General features: G+C 44.0%; 1 protein-coding gene across 2 annotated transcripts in view; it reads left to right on the forward strand.

Moving 5' to 3' along the window:
* Sdr9c7 (short chain dehydrogenase/reductase family 9C member 7) overlaps positions 1–8,534 on the forward strand; it is a 19,438-nt gene extending 10,904 nt beyond the window's left edge. Inside the window, exons 3-5 of one of the 2 annotated variants that reach the window (XM_008828382.2) lie at positions 1,648–1,906; positions 2,539–2,772; positions 8,315–8,534. In XM_008828382.2, coding sequence (XP_008826604.1) covers positions 1,648–1,906; positions 2,539–2,772; positions 8,315–8,468 — 647 coding nt within the window. In that variant the 3' untranslated portion in view covers positions 8,469–8,534. Of the gene's footprint in view, positions 1–1,647; positions 1,907–2,538; positions 2,773–8,250 lie in introns of both variants that reach the window. The other variant, XM_008828383.2, reaches the window with a different exon arrangement.
* Positions 8,535–13,905: the final 5,371 nt, after the last annotated feature.

Below are 13,905 nucleotides of genomic sequence, written 5' to 3' on the forward strand. Positions count from 1 at the left end.
ACTCCCTGATGAACTGCGACCTGGGAGTTGTAAGCTGAATAAACCCTTTCCTCCCCAAGTTGGTATTGGTCAGAGTGTTTTGTCACAGCAATGGAGAAACAAACTAAGACAACATCTTTGGAAGAACATTATTCTGCCTGTGCCATTGGGCAACATTGATGTAAGAAGCACTTGGGATTGGGTGAGGTGATACATATCTGTACCCCAGTGTTCAAGAAACTGAGGCGGGGCAGGGGTGAGCAGAGCTCTTGGATGCTTTTGTGTTGCCTCTCAGGAGTACGTAGACATGAGCTTGGCACAGGCCTAAAACTGCTAGCCCTGCTCTGGCCATTCTCTGATTATTTGTTACAGGAAAACTAAACAAAACAATAATATGTCTTGGTTCCCCAGCACACAGTACATCCTCTTCTGGAGGACTAGCAAAGGTATCAGAGGTGTGTATTCCCCTCTAGAACAGAGACCACTAGAGTGTTAGGATCTTTGAGTTTCAAGAGCTTTATTTTCTCCTCTGTAAGGCAAGAAAGTCCCCTCCTGAGAAGGTTCTAAGCCCTACCAGTCAGTTGCTCTCTTGGAGTCTCTCTGATTGGAAGAAGGCAAGAAGATGGGAGTGTGGGGCAGGATTGATGTTTACATCCAGCTCTGTCCTTAAGAGAGCACACTGTGGCAGTCAGAGTGTCAGAGTGTTCTGAGGCTGTGTCAACCAAGGTAGGGGGAGCAATAAGGATAAGGGGAGTCTGAGCATCGGGCGGGGGGGCAGGTGTCATGGAATCTTCTGATGAAGGTGAGGCTTTTCCACTGTGTTTTCCTCATCAGTATGTACAACAAATGAAAGGGGTACTTCTCCCACAGCCCCCTTCCCTATCAGGCTAGTGTGATCTTATGATGAACCTGAGGCCTAGGGAGGGAAGTGACCTGTCCTAGGTTGAATCTGGAACCAGACCTAGAATTTGAGGTTCTCCAAGCCTGAGGCCCTGCAGAGTTTGGTGACCATACTTAGCACTGTTTTTGTCCATTTGTATCCACCCAATTTAAAGAGAGTCTTTATCACATTTTCCATAAATACCTTATTTAAATGTTTTGTGCATTTATTTATATTCTTTTCTTTCTGATCTGTGATCCCCTTTAGTGGTAAGATCCCAACCTGCTCAATTTTACATTTCCTTTGCTCTGTTAACTAGCACAGAGTAGATACATAAATGAATGAAGTATGATAAGTGAATGAATGAATGGACTGATTCTGGTGATACTGAATGGAGTTGGTTATACTTAAGTGAATAGAGAAGGGGATGCATGATTGGTGAGGAAATTCAAGCCTTAATCTATCTGTATGAAAATGGTATTTCTTACCCCAAATCTAATAGCTTTGGTGCCACTGGCTGCACACAGCCTAGATTGTAGCAGGTACAGCACCCCACTGAGCTGGCAGATCACATGAATCAGAAAAGCGGGCCCCACCAGAGACATCAAGCACATGGTCCTTTAGACTGCTGCCCAAGCCACACCATTCTTGAATGGACTGCTCACTGTCCTTGTGTGTACACATGCTCAACCATCCCTGGGCCCTGAGCTGTTGGATAATAATCCTTAGTACTTTTCCAGAGATGCTGCTCATCCCTATGTGGTTCTCTCTCCCTCTGTTTCCCCTAGGCCTCTGGGCCCTAGTGAACAATGCAGGTGTGGGTCTGCCCAGTGGTCCCAATGAATGGTTGACCAAAGAAGACTTTGTGAAAGTGATCAATGTGAACCTGGTAGGACTGATTGAAGTCACCCTGAACATGCTGCCCATGGTGAAGAAAGCCCGGGGCAGGGTGGTCAACATGTCCAGCTCCGGTGGTCGTGTGGCTCTCATTGGTGGTGGTTACTGTGTCTCCAAGTTTGGTGTGGAAGCCTTCTCTGACAGCATCAGGTGACTGGGTCATGGTACCAAACCGATCTGGGTGGGAGTCTCAGGGGCTTTGCCACAGCTCTAATAGAGGCCTGAGAGAGACAGTATGTGGGCAGGGAGGTAAAACAGCAGCTAGAGCCTTCCCCAGTGACCAAGAGAAGAGCTGGGGAGACTATGTGATGTAAAAATAGGGGATATCAGGTGAGTCTTCCCTTGTGTAGACTCAGATTAAGGGAAACTCTGTTAGGCCTGTGTGAATGGAGCTGGGAGGGGGGGCTCTTCAAACAGACATAGAGGGAGGCCTGGGGCAGAGGTGTCCTATAAGACCCTCAGGGGGATACAGGCCTAGTACAGATCCCCTCATTCCTTTTCCCACGTGGGTGCTGTGTGAGACTGAGTGGGAAGAAACTGGTAGGAGGCAAGACCTTGGCCTAGATTCTCCATTTACTTCCTGCTGGGTCTGCCTCATGCAAGTCACCCAGAAACTGCTGGATCAGTTTAGAAAAGGGATGAGGCCCTAAGGAAGACTTATTTACATGAAAGCAATGCCATGGTAGGAGGAACACCTCCAGGTTTCCGGAGAGACAGGTCCCTCCTGAGGTGACTCTGATGCCTGTCATGAAGCCAGACCAAGTACAACTCTAATTTCACAGGCGTGAGCTCCATTTCTTTGGAGTGAAGGTCAGCATCATTGAACCAGGGAACTACCGGACATCCATTCTGGGCCATCAGGGCCTGGAGGCACGCCTGAAGAAGCTGTGGGATCAGCTGCCTCAGGAGACCCGGGATAGCTACGGAGAGGAGTATTTCCGCATCTGTGAGTCCCTAGGTGGGAGTGGGCTCTCTGAGAAGGGCCAGGAGATCTCAGGGTTGCTGACTGACTTTTGGTTTACAGATGTGACAGAGCCTCAGAAAGACTCAGGGCCAAAGGTCATACAGCTAGGTTTGAGATTAGGGTCCAAGTGGCAGAGCCATAGCTGCTGAGAAGGTTGGGTGTCTGGAAAGTTGATGTCTGCTCTTGGTATTTTCCTCCCAAACATCAGATACAGGTGGAGCTTGTAAAAATGTACAGAGAACAGAGCCAGACTGCCAAGCTCAAGTCCGGGTGCTGACACTTGTCAGATTGAATATATTCATTGGTCTTCTTGGTATTCTTTTTTTTTTTTAATTTTTTCTTTTGAGACAAGGTCTCACATAGCCAAGGCTGGCTTCAAACTTTCTATAGCTGAGAATGACCTTGAACTCCTGATCGTCCTACCTCCACTTCCCAAATGCTGGAATCACATGAGAACACTGCTATACCCGGCTTCATTGGTCTTTGTATACCTCAGTTTTTCATCTCTAAATCGAGCCTAAAGGTACTGCCTACTGGGCTGGGAATATGAGGACCTGCGTTTGGATTCCCAACACCCACATAAAAAGCTGGGTACCATAGCATACATCTGTAATCCTAGGGCTGGGGGAGCAGAAACGGGAGGAGCCATAGGCCTTGCAGGCCTGCCAGTCTAGCTGAATCAGTAAGCTCCAGGTTCAGTGAGAGACCTTGTCTCAAAGAATAAAGTGAAAATCAAATCTTCAAACTTAAAAAAAAAAAGGGTGGAAAGTGATTTAGGAAGACACTAAACGTGTGGACCTCTGGCTTCCACATGCCTCCCCTCCCCAAACACATACACACACACAGAGACACACACACACACAAACACAAATGTGACGTATAGTTTATTAAAGAAGAAAATATACATGTGGTTCTTAAAAAGGGGAAGGAGGCCTCTAGGCAGGGGCTCTCTCTCTCTCTCTCTCTCTCTCTCTCTCTCTCTCTCTCTCAGTTCACAGGCTCCAGTGAACCTTAGGAGCTTTTCGGGGGTAGGTAGACAAAGGGCATCTCAGTTGTTTACTGTGTTGCATAACTTGGGGAAGTTCCTCCAACTTGGGGATGTATATGCCAGTGGAGTGTACAAGAGGGCATGGCCTGGAGGAACAGAGGAGAAGGAATTGCCAAATGGTGAACATTTCATGGTAGGGACGAACAGGGGGCTCTGCATTCCTTTGGAGTGTCTTGAAGCTGAGTCAGTTGATTCTGGAAGGGGAAGATCCGTGAGACTTCCTAGGAGTCTCCTTAGTGCAACCTCCAGGGTCTGGATGGAGAGGACCCTGACCACCACCACCAGGAGCCTCCTATGTAGCTGCCCTTTGTAGGAGAAAACTGTTGCCAATAGAAACAGACTGTGGCACAATTAGCTGATATGCCCTTCTGTGGTCGCCTCTCTGCTGAGGCTGGCACTGTGGGGGTTCATGAGGTTTCCCTTCATTCAGAGTGAAGCAGTCATGCACCCAGCCTTCCTCTGTTCCCTCTGGACCTAAACAGTTTAGTTCCTTGTTTCCAAGAGGCAACTTTCAGTCATCTTAAACTCTTAGACTGAGACATAGGCTATCTAACCTGGTGGCATTGGGCAAGTTTGAGCTCTCAGTCTTCTCATCTGTAGTGGGTTATAAGAAATAAATGAGGAAATACACACACACACACACACACACACACAGAGAGAGAGAGAGAGAGAGAGAGAAAGAGAGAGAGAGAGAGAGAGTAAAATTTATAGAGTAGTGCTTGATCCAATTAGAATTCAAAGTTTATGGATACTGTCTTTCTTTCCCTAAACTGAGTGTGGCTGCCTTTCCTCCATTACGCTGGTACCTACAAGCTCTAAGTTCTTATATTGTAGAGTTCCTTAAATAATCCTTATCCTGCTGGGCAGGGTGGTCAGGCCTGTACTCTTAGCACTCAGGACGCTGAGGCAAGAGGCTAACCTGAGTCACATAGTGAATGTGAGGCCAGCCTGGATTACATATAAAGACCTTGTCTCAAAAATAAATAAACAAAAATAATCCCAAATCCAAAGTGATGAATTTTAAAAATATACACAGAAAGTCTGAGTTAGTCAATTTTCTGTTACTATGTAAAAAAAAAAAAAAAAAAAAAAAAAAAAACCCTGAGAAAAATCAACTTAGAAAGAGAAAGGTTTATTTGTGCCCAGTTTTAGTCTATGATCAGTTGGCCCTATTGTTGTTTTGGGCCTATGGCAGCACATCATGGCAGGAGTTTGTGGTAGAGCAGTCTCATGGCTGGGAAACAGAAGGTAGGAAGAGGAAGGAGCCAGGGCTGCACAATCCCCTCAGTGCACACTCCCCAGCAACTCAAAACCTCTTCTTCATTTCTCAGTTCCACCATCTCCCAGTAACACCAAATTGGAGACCAAGCCTTTAATACACGAATCTTTGGGGAATACTTAAGATCCAAACTACAGCAATGGATTAAGCATAGTCAGTCAATCAAATCCATAACAGGTCTGAAAATATCCAGGGGTTGGGCTTATTCTAATGGCATGGTTTTCTGGACATTATACATCAACAGAGTTAAAAGTCAGGAAATGGCTGGGTGTGGTGGCGCATGCCTTGAATCTCAGCACTTGGGAGGCAGATGGATCTTTGTGAGTTTGAGGCCAGCCTGGTCTACATAGTGAATTCTAGGCCAGCTGGGACTACAGGGAGACCCTGTCTCAAAAAGCCCAAAAATTTAAAAAAAAAAAGTCAGAAAATGCCCCTTGGCTTGACTTCCATGCACTTCGAAGCTGACTGTTTGCCCTGTGGCTCATGGAGAACACAGCAGGCTCCCCCATGCCATCTGCTGGGGTCCTTCCATGGCTGGGACACCTTGTATTATCAAAAGGTGAGGGAGGGGACAAGATGTTGAAGGAAGATGCTTTTGGCCCAATGGAGAGGCAAGAGCTTCCTGACTGTCTTGTGACATGGCTGCGGCTTGCTCAGAAGGTGATATACTTTGTGGGTAGTGTTAATCTTCTGCCAGCGTAGAACACAGCAGCCCCACAGTAAGGTCCCCTACCCTGCAGAGTTGTCAACCCCAGGTCCACTCATCAGACCCAGGAAAAGTAGACAGACTTTTGGCTGCATTTTGAGGGGAGGGGTTTACAGAGGATTGTAGAGTGCCTCTTTTGAGGGAGGGAGGGCCATTCCCCTGTTAGATATTCCTCTGGACTCTATTTGTTCCTAGTCCTGTCCTTCGTCTTCCACCCTTTCCTGTTGATGGGTCTCCCACATGGCCAGGGCACGGATGTCTTCTGAAGAGATTTTAGACTGAAGCCTAGGGTTCTGACTGATGCATCTACTCCTAGTCACAGGCTGGAGGGATGTGTAGCAGGATGGGCAGAGAGCAGTCATGATTCTCCTGATTCTACTTTGCTGTTTGTGTTCCTAGTTGAAGCTCCTGTTTATAAAGAGCTTGTTCTTGTTTTGAGAAGTTCATGAAGAATAGTAAGAACATGTACTGAAAAAAAAAGCCAGTGCATGAAAACCAAGAAAGCTCTTTTTTCACTTAATAGCCCTTTTATTGCAAGACCATCATATGTCAGACACTGTGTGGGGCTAGGGAACTGGAATGGACAGTGTGATGCACTTTCCCCTTGCTGCCTGTAGCTGAAGACCCTGTAGAGGAGACAAATCACACACACACACACACACACACACACACACACACATTTAGTGACAAATGTGTCTAAAGACCATTAGGAGAAATAAGGCTATGAAAGTATGAAAGAACAGGGCTTGAAGTTAGGGCCCTAATTCAGATGAGGGAACCTTCTCTGAGGTGACTGGAAGGAGGAAGAAGAGGCTTCCTAGAACATCATCCTTAATAGTCTGCCTTCAAGTGAGCGTTGCTCTTTTGAGTACCCCAATGTGTAGCTGTGCTTTTCCAATGAAGAATAGTTTTCTCCCCAAGAAGCAACAAAGGAGTTCCTTAGAGTCTTGTGTAAAGGACACTTGAAAGCCACTGTCCTCAGATTCTGTCTGCCCTGGTCATTTGCTTCCATAATGACCCTATGACCAAAGCAGGATTACTTTTTTTTTTGTTTGTTTGTTTGAAATAGGATCTTACTATATAGCCTGGGTGGCATGGAATTCACTATCTAGATCAGACTAACCTCGAACTCACAGAGTGCTGGGATTAAAAGCATGCACCACCATGCCTGGCCTAGGATTATGATTTTTTTAATAACTTTTTTCCTACATGCTTTTGTAGAAAAAGTAGGAATTCCTAGAAGAAAAATGAATAACTTGAAGTAACTAAGAATCCCTCGGGTCAATATTTTTGCTTTCAGTTTTTCTTTGCAATATGTACGTTTTCTATTCTGGCCTTCCATCTGCTCTGATATAAACCATTATAATGGTTTGGATTGCAAATGTCTTACAAAGGCTCATGTGTTAAAGGCTTGGTCCCCAATGCAGCAATGTTCAGAGGTGGGGCTTTGGGGGCATGACTGGATCACAAGGGCTCTGACATTATCCATGGATTATCCTAGCTAGAAGTACAGCTCAGTGGTAGAGTGTTGGCCCGATGTGTCTGAGGCTCTATATTCAATCCCCAGGACTGCAACAAACAAATAAATGAAAGAAAAAGAAAACAAGAAAAAGGGGAAAAGCCAAGTGTGATGACTTATACTTGTAATTCCAGCACTTGGGAGGCTGAGGCAGGAGGATTGTCATGAGTTTGAGGCCAGCCTGGATTATATAGTGAGTTCCAAGACAGCTTGGGTTGCAGAGTGAGATGCTGCCTTCAAAACAAAAACCAAAAGAGTCAATCTACTGATGCTTCATAATTCTGTGGGTTATTGGGAGATGATGCAAACTTAACTGGGCCCCAGTTAAGGGGAATGTATCCTTAGAGACATGCCTTTAGACTGCATTTTCCTGTATTTTGTCCCTCTCTCCCTTCCTCCTCACCTCTCTCCCATCCCTTTCTCTTTCCTGACCACCATGAGGAAGTGGCTTTGTATTCCGTGCCCTGCTATTTGACCTCACCACAGACCCAGAGCAAGTCAAGTGGCCGTGGATTAAACCTTTGAAACCATGAGCCAAAATAAATCTTCCTCTACGTATTTTTCTCAGATATTTTGACAAGTGATCAAAAGGTGATAGTCGTCTTTGCTATTCTCCAGAACACATACTATCATCTTCACTTGACAGATAATCAAAATTTATGCTCCAGGTCAGACAGCTGGCAAATGGTGCAGTCGTCAAAGAATTTGGCAAGCTCTTTTCATTGTTAGTCTAATACAAAAATGAGAATTCAGGACAACTGTAGAATTTGGAAACAGAAACAAGATGATTATAGAGATCCTAAAATGGGTGCTTATGTAAGGAATACCATGCATGGTGTGCCAAACATGCCTGAAATGCTAAATCAGGGATCTGATGGCCAGAGAGTTTGGATGGAATTCAAGAGAAACCATCTTTTATGAACTAACAGAAGTTTTATCCTGTCTCCCCCCACCCCCCACCTCAATGCCTTCAAACAGATACTGACAAGTTGAAGAACATGATGCAACTGGCAGAGCCAAGGATCAGAGATGTCACCAACAGCATGGAGCATGCCATTGTCTCCCGGAGTCCCCGCATCCGCTACAACCCTGGCCTCGATGCTAAGCTCCTCTACATCCCCCTGGCTAAGTTGCCCACCTCGGTGACAGATTTCATCCTGAGCCGATATTTGCCAAGGCCAGCGGACAGTGTCTGAACTGGGGAGTTCAAGGGGTGGTTGGTGGGGTATAGAGGAGGGGACAAAGAACTGTGAGATCACAAGAGGCATTACCTCACATCCTGTAGGCAACGAATGCCAAGCTCAGTTGACACCCACTGCTGGCTTATGTCTCCTCCCACCTGCTGGGGCCCCCAGAAGCCTGAAGTGGCCCTTGTAGATTTAGAGGCTTTTAGCATGAGCCCCAAGGACAGCGGTCACCCAGGTAGGTACGAATGTTCCTGGACCTGGAAAAGTTAAGGAGAGGAAAACTGGCTTCTACTGAATGACAGTGGCCATCACCTCTGAAATATCATAGGATGATCTAACCCATGGGAGAATCTCAGCCCCCTCCCCAGGTCCCCAAATACGCACTGGATTTATATATATATATGGAGTATGATGGCCAGAAATACCAGAGCACATCCAACAGATGTTTAAAATAGTTTCTTTTTCTTTATATTTCTCTATCTACAGGTGATTGGGATCCACATAACACTCACTTGTTTAATCATCGTTGATTAATTCTTCAAATATTTATTGAGTACTTACTACCTACCAGGCACTGTGAGGTTCTGGGGGTATATGAAGATGATGAAACCAAGTCTTGGTTTTTTATTGTTTATTTTATGTTTTGTTTTATTTTTACAGTATCTAGCAGCAGAGATAGAAGGGACAGAAATAAGAAAATGAAATTCTAGAAGGATCCTGGAGTCATTGCACAGCAGTTCCCAAACTTGGCTGTTCACTATAGTCACTTTCATATATATATAATATGTATATAATATATTATATATGTATGAAAAATACATCTTCAAACCAGGCCTGGTGTCTCAAACTTGCAATCCCAGTACTTAGGGAGCTGAGACAGGAAGATCTTTGTAAATTTAAGGCCAGACTGGATTATAAAGTGAGACACTGTCTCAAAAAAGAACAAACCCAAAACAAGCAAACAAATATATATGGACCTCAATGTTAGAAAATCTGATTCAGTAGATAGAGATAGGACCCAGAATTGTATGGGACCAAGGACCTACACGACCCTCATGTGCCTGGAAGCCACTGATATCCCCACAGAAGTAGCTATGGCTCTGTGGGGAACTAGTCCTCTCAAGGGCCCAGCTGAGTGGTCAAGACAAACAGAACTCTGATATTCAGATTCTCAGACCAGGGTTCTTTTTTAGCTACAAAAGATCAATTTCTAAAATTAGTAACATCTTCAAATAAGTCTTGGAACTAAATATTTTTAAACACTATAAATTTCTGGGTCATACAAAGTTCTGTTAAGAAAACTTTTGAGGTACTAGGGATCAAACTTAAGAGACCTGAGCATCTAGGCAAGCACTCTACCACTGAGTTATATTCATAGCTCTTGTGTTTGTTTTTGTTGTTGTTGAGACAGGACCTTACTATGTAGTTCAGGCTGGCTTGAACTTGCTATATATTGCAATATGGCCTCAAACTCATGATTCTTCCACCTCTGCTCCCAAAGTGCTATAATTGCATACATGTGCCACCAATCCCAACAATAACAACACAAAGACTTAAAAAAATCTTGATGCCTGTTCATGAAATAAAGGTCAAATATTATTTTTATTGTTATTTTTAATATGTTATTTTTATTTTATGTATGTGTGTATTGCCTGCATGTATGTTAGTGCACCCATGTTGTGCAATGCCCACAGAGGGCAGAAGAGGGTGTCAGATCCCCCTGGAACTGGAGTTATGAATAGTTGTTAGCCACCATGTGGGTGTTGAGAGCCGAACCCAAGTCCTCTGCAAGAGCTGTCAGTGCTCTTTATCTCCGAGTCATCTCTCTAGCCCCAAATGTTTTTAACTTATGTTTCTTCAACATCTGGCTGAACTTGAAGATAAATGTGACTTTGTCTGCAGACTCTTTTGAGGTAACATTCACATGTTCTAGGACTTATCATGAGGCTACATCAGGGTAGGAAGGGAGACACACTAGCAATCCACGGTAACCTGTTACTTGCAACACTTCTTCCTGGCACCAAATTCTTATCTGATAGAAAGCACTGAGCAGGAAGTAACAAAAAAAGTCACCCCGGCTGGCTTAACAATGGGCAAAGAGGGCAGGGCCCAGTGGCTGACCAATGGCCTCAAGGGTGTAGGCTCTTTCTCGTTCTTTCTGCCATTCAGTTTGAGCTTCTTTATTGCGGTGGCCTAAACACCAGTGGGAATGGGAAGTTCTGTGCATCCTCACTCCTGTCTTACAGTAGACACAGCCTACTTTTCCATGGCATTTCAGATGCAGAAGGGTGTTTTCCCAGAGCCATCATCAAGGCTTCTATAAATCCTAGTGATTCAAAGTGGTTTAGGCTTGTCTGTCCCTGAACCAAGGGCAAGAGTTACCATGAACTGTGTAGATTAATTGTGTGACAGAATGGGGATGCTGGGGAGTTGGTCACAATGTTTACTGCTCAGGAAAGTTCAAAACTCAGATTTCTATGCTGCTGAAATGGTTGAGCAAAGGTCAGAAATACATTTTCTTCACTAAAGGCACAGAAGCTTAAAGTGGGCATAGTATTGCTCACCTGTAATCCCAGCAATGGGGAGGTGGAGGCAGGAGGATCAGGAATTTAAAATTACCCTTGGCAACATATCAAGTTTGAGGCCAGCTTGAGCTACGTGAGACCCTGTCAGACACAAACAAATGGTACAAAAGCTTTCACTAGAGGGACTCCATGGTTAGATAATAGTCTGAGATATTAATGCTCTCTGTCCACTTTCTCTTCCCCCACTCAGGGGGGTAGCCAAACTGATACTTTTCCCAGAGCAAGATGTTTGACAGAACAAACACTTCCTTCTCACTTTTTGTGTTAGAGAAATTAGGAGTTTAGGGAATGAAGCACAAGTAACATTACTTGTGGGTGTGCACAGAGTCCTGGAGAAGCAGGGCCTTGTGCCGGAGATGTGGGGAGTCAATCTGGCTGATGAGAGAAGAGGGTAAGGTGTGGAGTTCTGAAGCAGAAAAGACCAGGGTCTACTTTCTGAAAACACTGTGAAGAAGTGGCAAAACAAAAGTGAGTAACGGCCGTACTGTGTGTTTCGGCCCTGGGTAACTTCACAGAATAGTCATGTGTCCCACCATGCAGTGCAGGAAGGCAGCAAAAGGCACCCATTATGAAGGCCATGCCCAGACATTTAAGGGGTAACCTGTATAAGTAGAAGACTGAATTTAGGGGGCTAGGGATATAGCTCGATGCTGAGTACTTCTTGCATAGCATTCAAGAAACCCTGGGTTCGGTCTCTACTACAAATGGGGCAGGTGGAGCAAGTTGTTTGCTCTGACAGCCACCCCTCCGCTTCACAGTAGTTGAAGTATTTTCTGAATCTACAGACTGAGATTCTTATCTGCTCCATTGTTAAGTTTAGCTCATCTCATGTTAGGACTGTAATCTTTTTTTGGATAATTCTTATATTTTTCTAGAGCTTTTTGTTTGTTTGTTTGTTTTTGTTTTTGTATTGAGACTTAGGGTCTCACTGTGTAGCCCTGGTTGGCCTAGAACTCACTATGTAGACCAGACTGACCTCAAACTCATAAAGAGCCTCCTACCTCTGCCTGCCCAGTGCTAGATTTAAAGGCATGTACCACCAAGCTCGGATTTCCTAGAGTTTTAAATTGCCTCTCTTTTTCTTTTCTTTTTTTATGCTTCATATTAATTTTTAAGTTAGACTACAAAGGAATGAATTCCTTTTCTTTTTAGCAAATGTTTCTTTTTAAATTAAAAAATCATTAATTAAATTTGTTCTTTGACATTTTCATACGTGTATAAAATGCATTCTAATTACCCCTCAAAGAGTTAATAGTAATGTCTCATTGTGACATTTCCATACATGACTAACTTTTAAAAATATTTTATTTATGGGTCTGGAGAGATTGCTCAGCATTTAAGAACACTGGTTTGTTCTTACAGAAGACCCGGGTTCAAATCCCAGCACCCACATAGCAGCTAACAACTGTCCATAACTCCAGTTCCAAGGGATCCGACATCCTCTTCTGAACTCCCCAGGCACTGACCAACAAAAGTGTATTGCTTATGTGTAGATAAGTGCACCCATGTCGTGCAACACCCTTGGAGGACAGAAGAGGCTGTTGGATCCCCTGGAACTGGAGTTACCGGTTGTTAGCTGCCATGTGGGTGCTGGGAACTGAACTTGGGTCTTCTGCAAGAGCAGCCAGTGCTCGTAACCACTGAGCCATCTCTCCAACCCCACCATACATGACTCATTTACATCTAAAATTTTTAAATTTATTTATGTGTGTTTTGCCTGCATGTGTATGAAGGTGTACAGTACAATGCCAACAGAGACAAGAAGAGTGCTGGAACTATAGTTACTGATTGGACCACTGTTAGCCAACATGTGGGTGCTGGGAACAAAACCCAAACCCAAACCCGGTCCTCTGGAAGAACAGCCAGTGCTCCTAAACACTGAGTCATCTCTCCAGACCCAAAACATTTGTTTTTATGTAAGTTTTACTTTAATAGCATTGATTAGAAAAAGATAAGCAGCTACCCAAATCATTTACTGTATTACTATATTTTTTCTGATATCAGAATAGAAAATGACTTCATTCATCTCCTTATTCTATTATCCAACTCTTCCTTCCATAAAATATGAACTCTTTGAGGACAATGACTGTCTTATTCCCAACTATAATTCCAGAATCTAGAGCCATGCTTGTCATATAAAGGGATCAAAATAAATTTCTCTTGACAGACTGATTAAAACCCATGAGTTGCTATACCTCAAATTATATAATATATATATTTGCATATGTAATTAAGATAACCCAGGTTCAGTTCCCAGCACCTACATGGAGGCTAACCACTCTCTGTAACTCAACTGATGCCCTTTTCTGGCCACTTTGGATACCAGGCATGCATGTGGTACATTTACACACATGCAAGTAAACACGTATACACATAAAAATAAACGTTTTTTAAAACCACAAATGTTTTCATTTAAGTGTACAGTTTAATGTGTTGGATGGGTTTTTTTCCCCCTCAGTTCTCAGGATCAAACGCAGGACTTTGCACTAGTGCTCCATCACTGAGCTACCCTCCAGCCCACAAATCTTGGTGTATAAATACATCAGTGAGAATGTAGACCATTTTCTCACCCTGGAAAGTTCCCATGTCTGTTTTTACTTGCAATCTCCCTTCTGTCCATCCTGTTCCTCTAAGTTTTCTTTGAGCCTGCTTATCATAAGAAGGTCACTTTTGCTACCTGGGGGGAAAAAGCCCTGGGGAAAATACCATGGAGTGGAGTGGTAGAGGAGGAACAAGTCTAGAGATACTGGAGACATGCCACAACAGCAGCAAAATAGTAATCAGCACTTACTAGACATAAACAGTCCCAAGCACTGGACTTAATTTTCCATACATCATCCATTTAATTTTTTTTAATCTTT

Source organism: Nannospalax galili, unplaced genomic scaffold (genome assembly GCF_000622305.1).
Source record: "Nannospalax galili isolate Female #2095 unplaced genomic scaffold, S.galili_v1.0 scaffold753, whole genome shotgun sequence".
Taxonomy (NCBI): Eukaryota; Metazoa; Chordata; class Mammalia; order Rodentia; family Spalacidae; genus Nannospalax; species Nannospalax galili.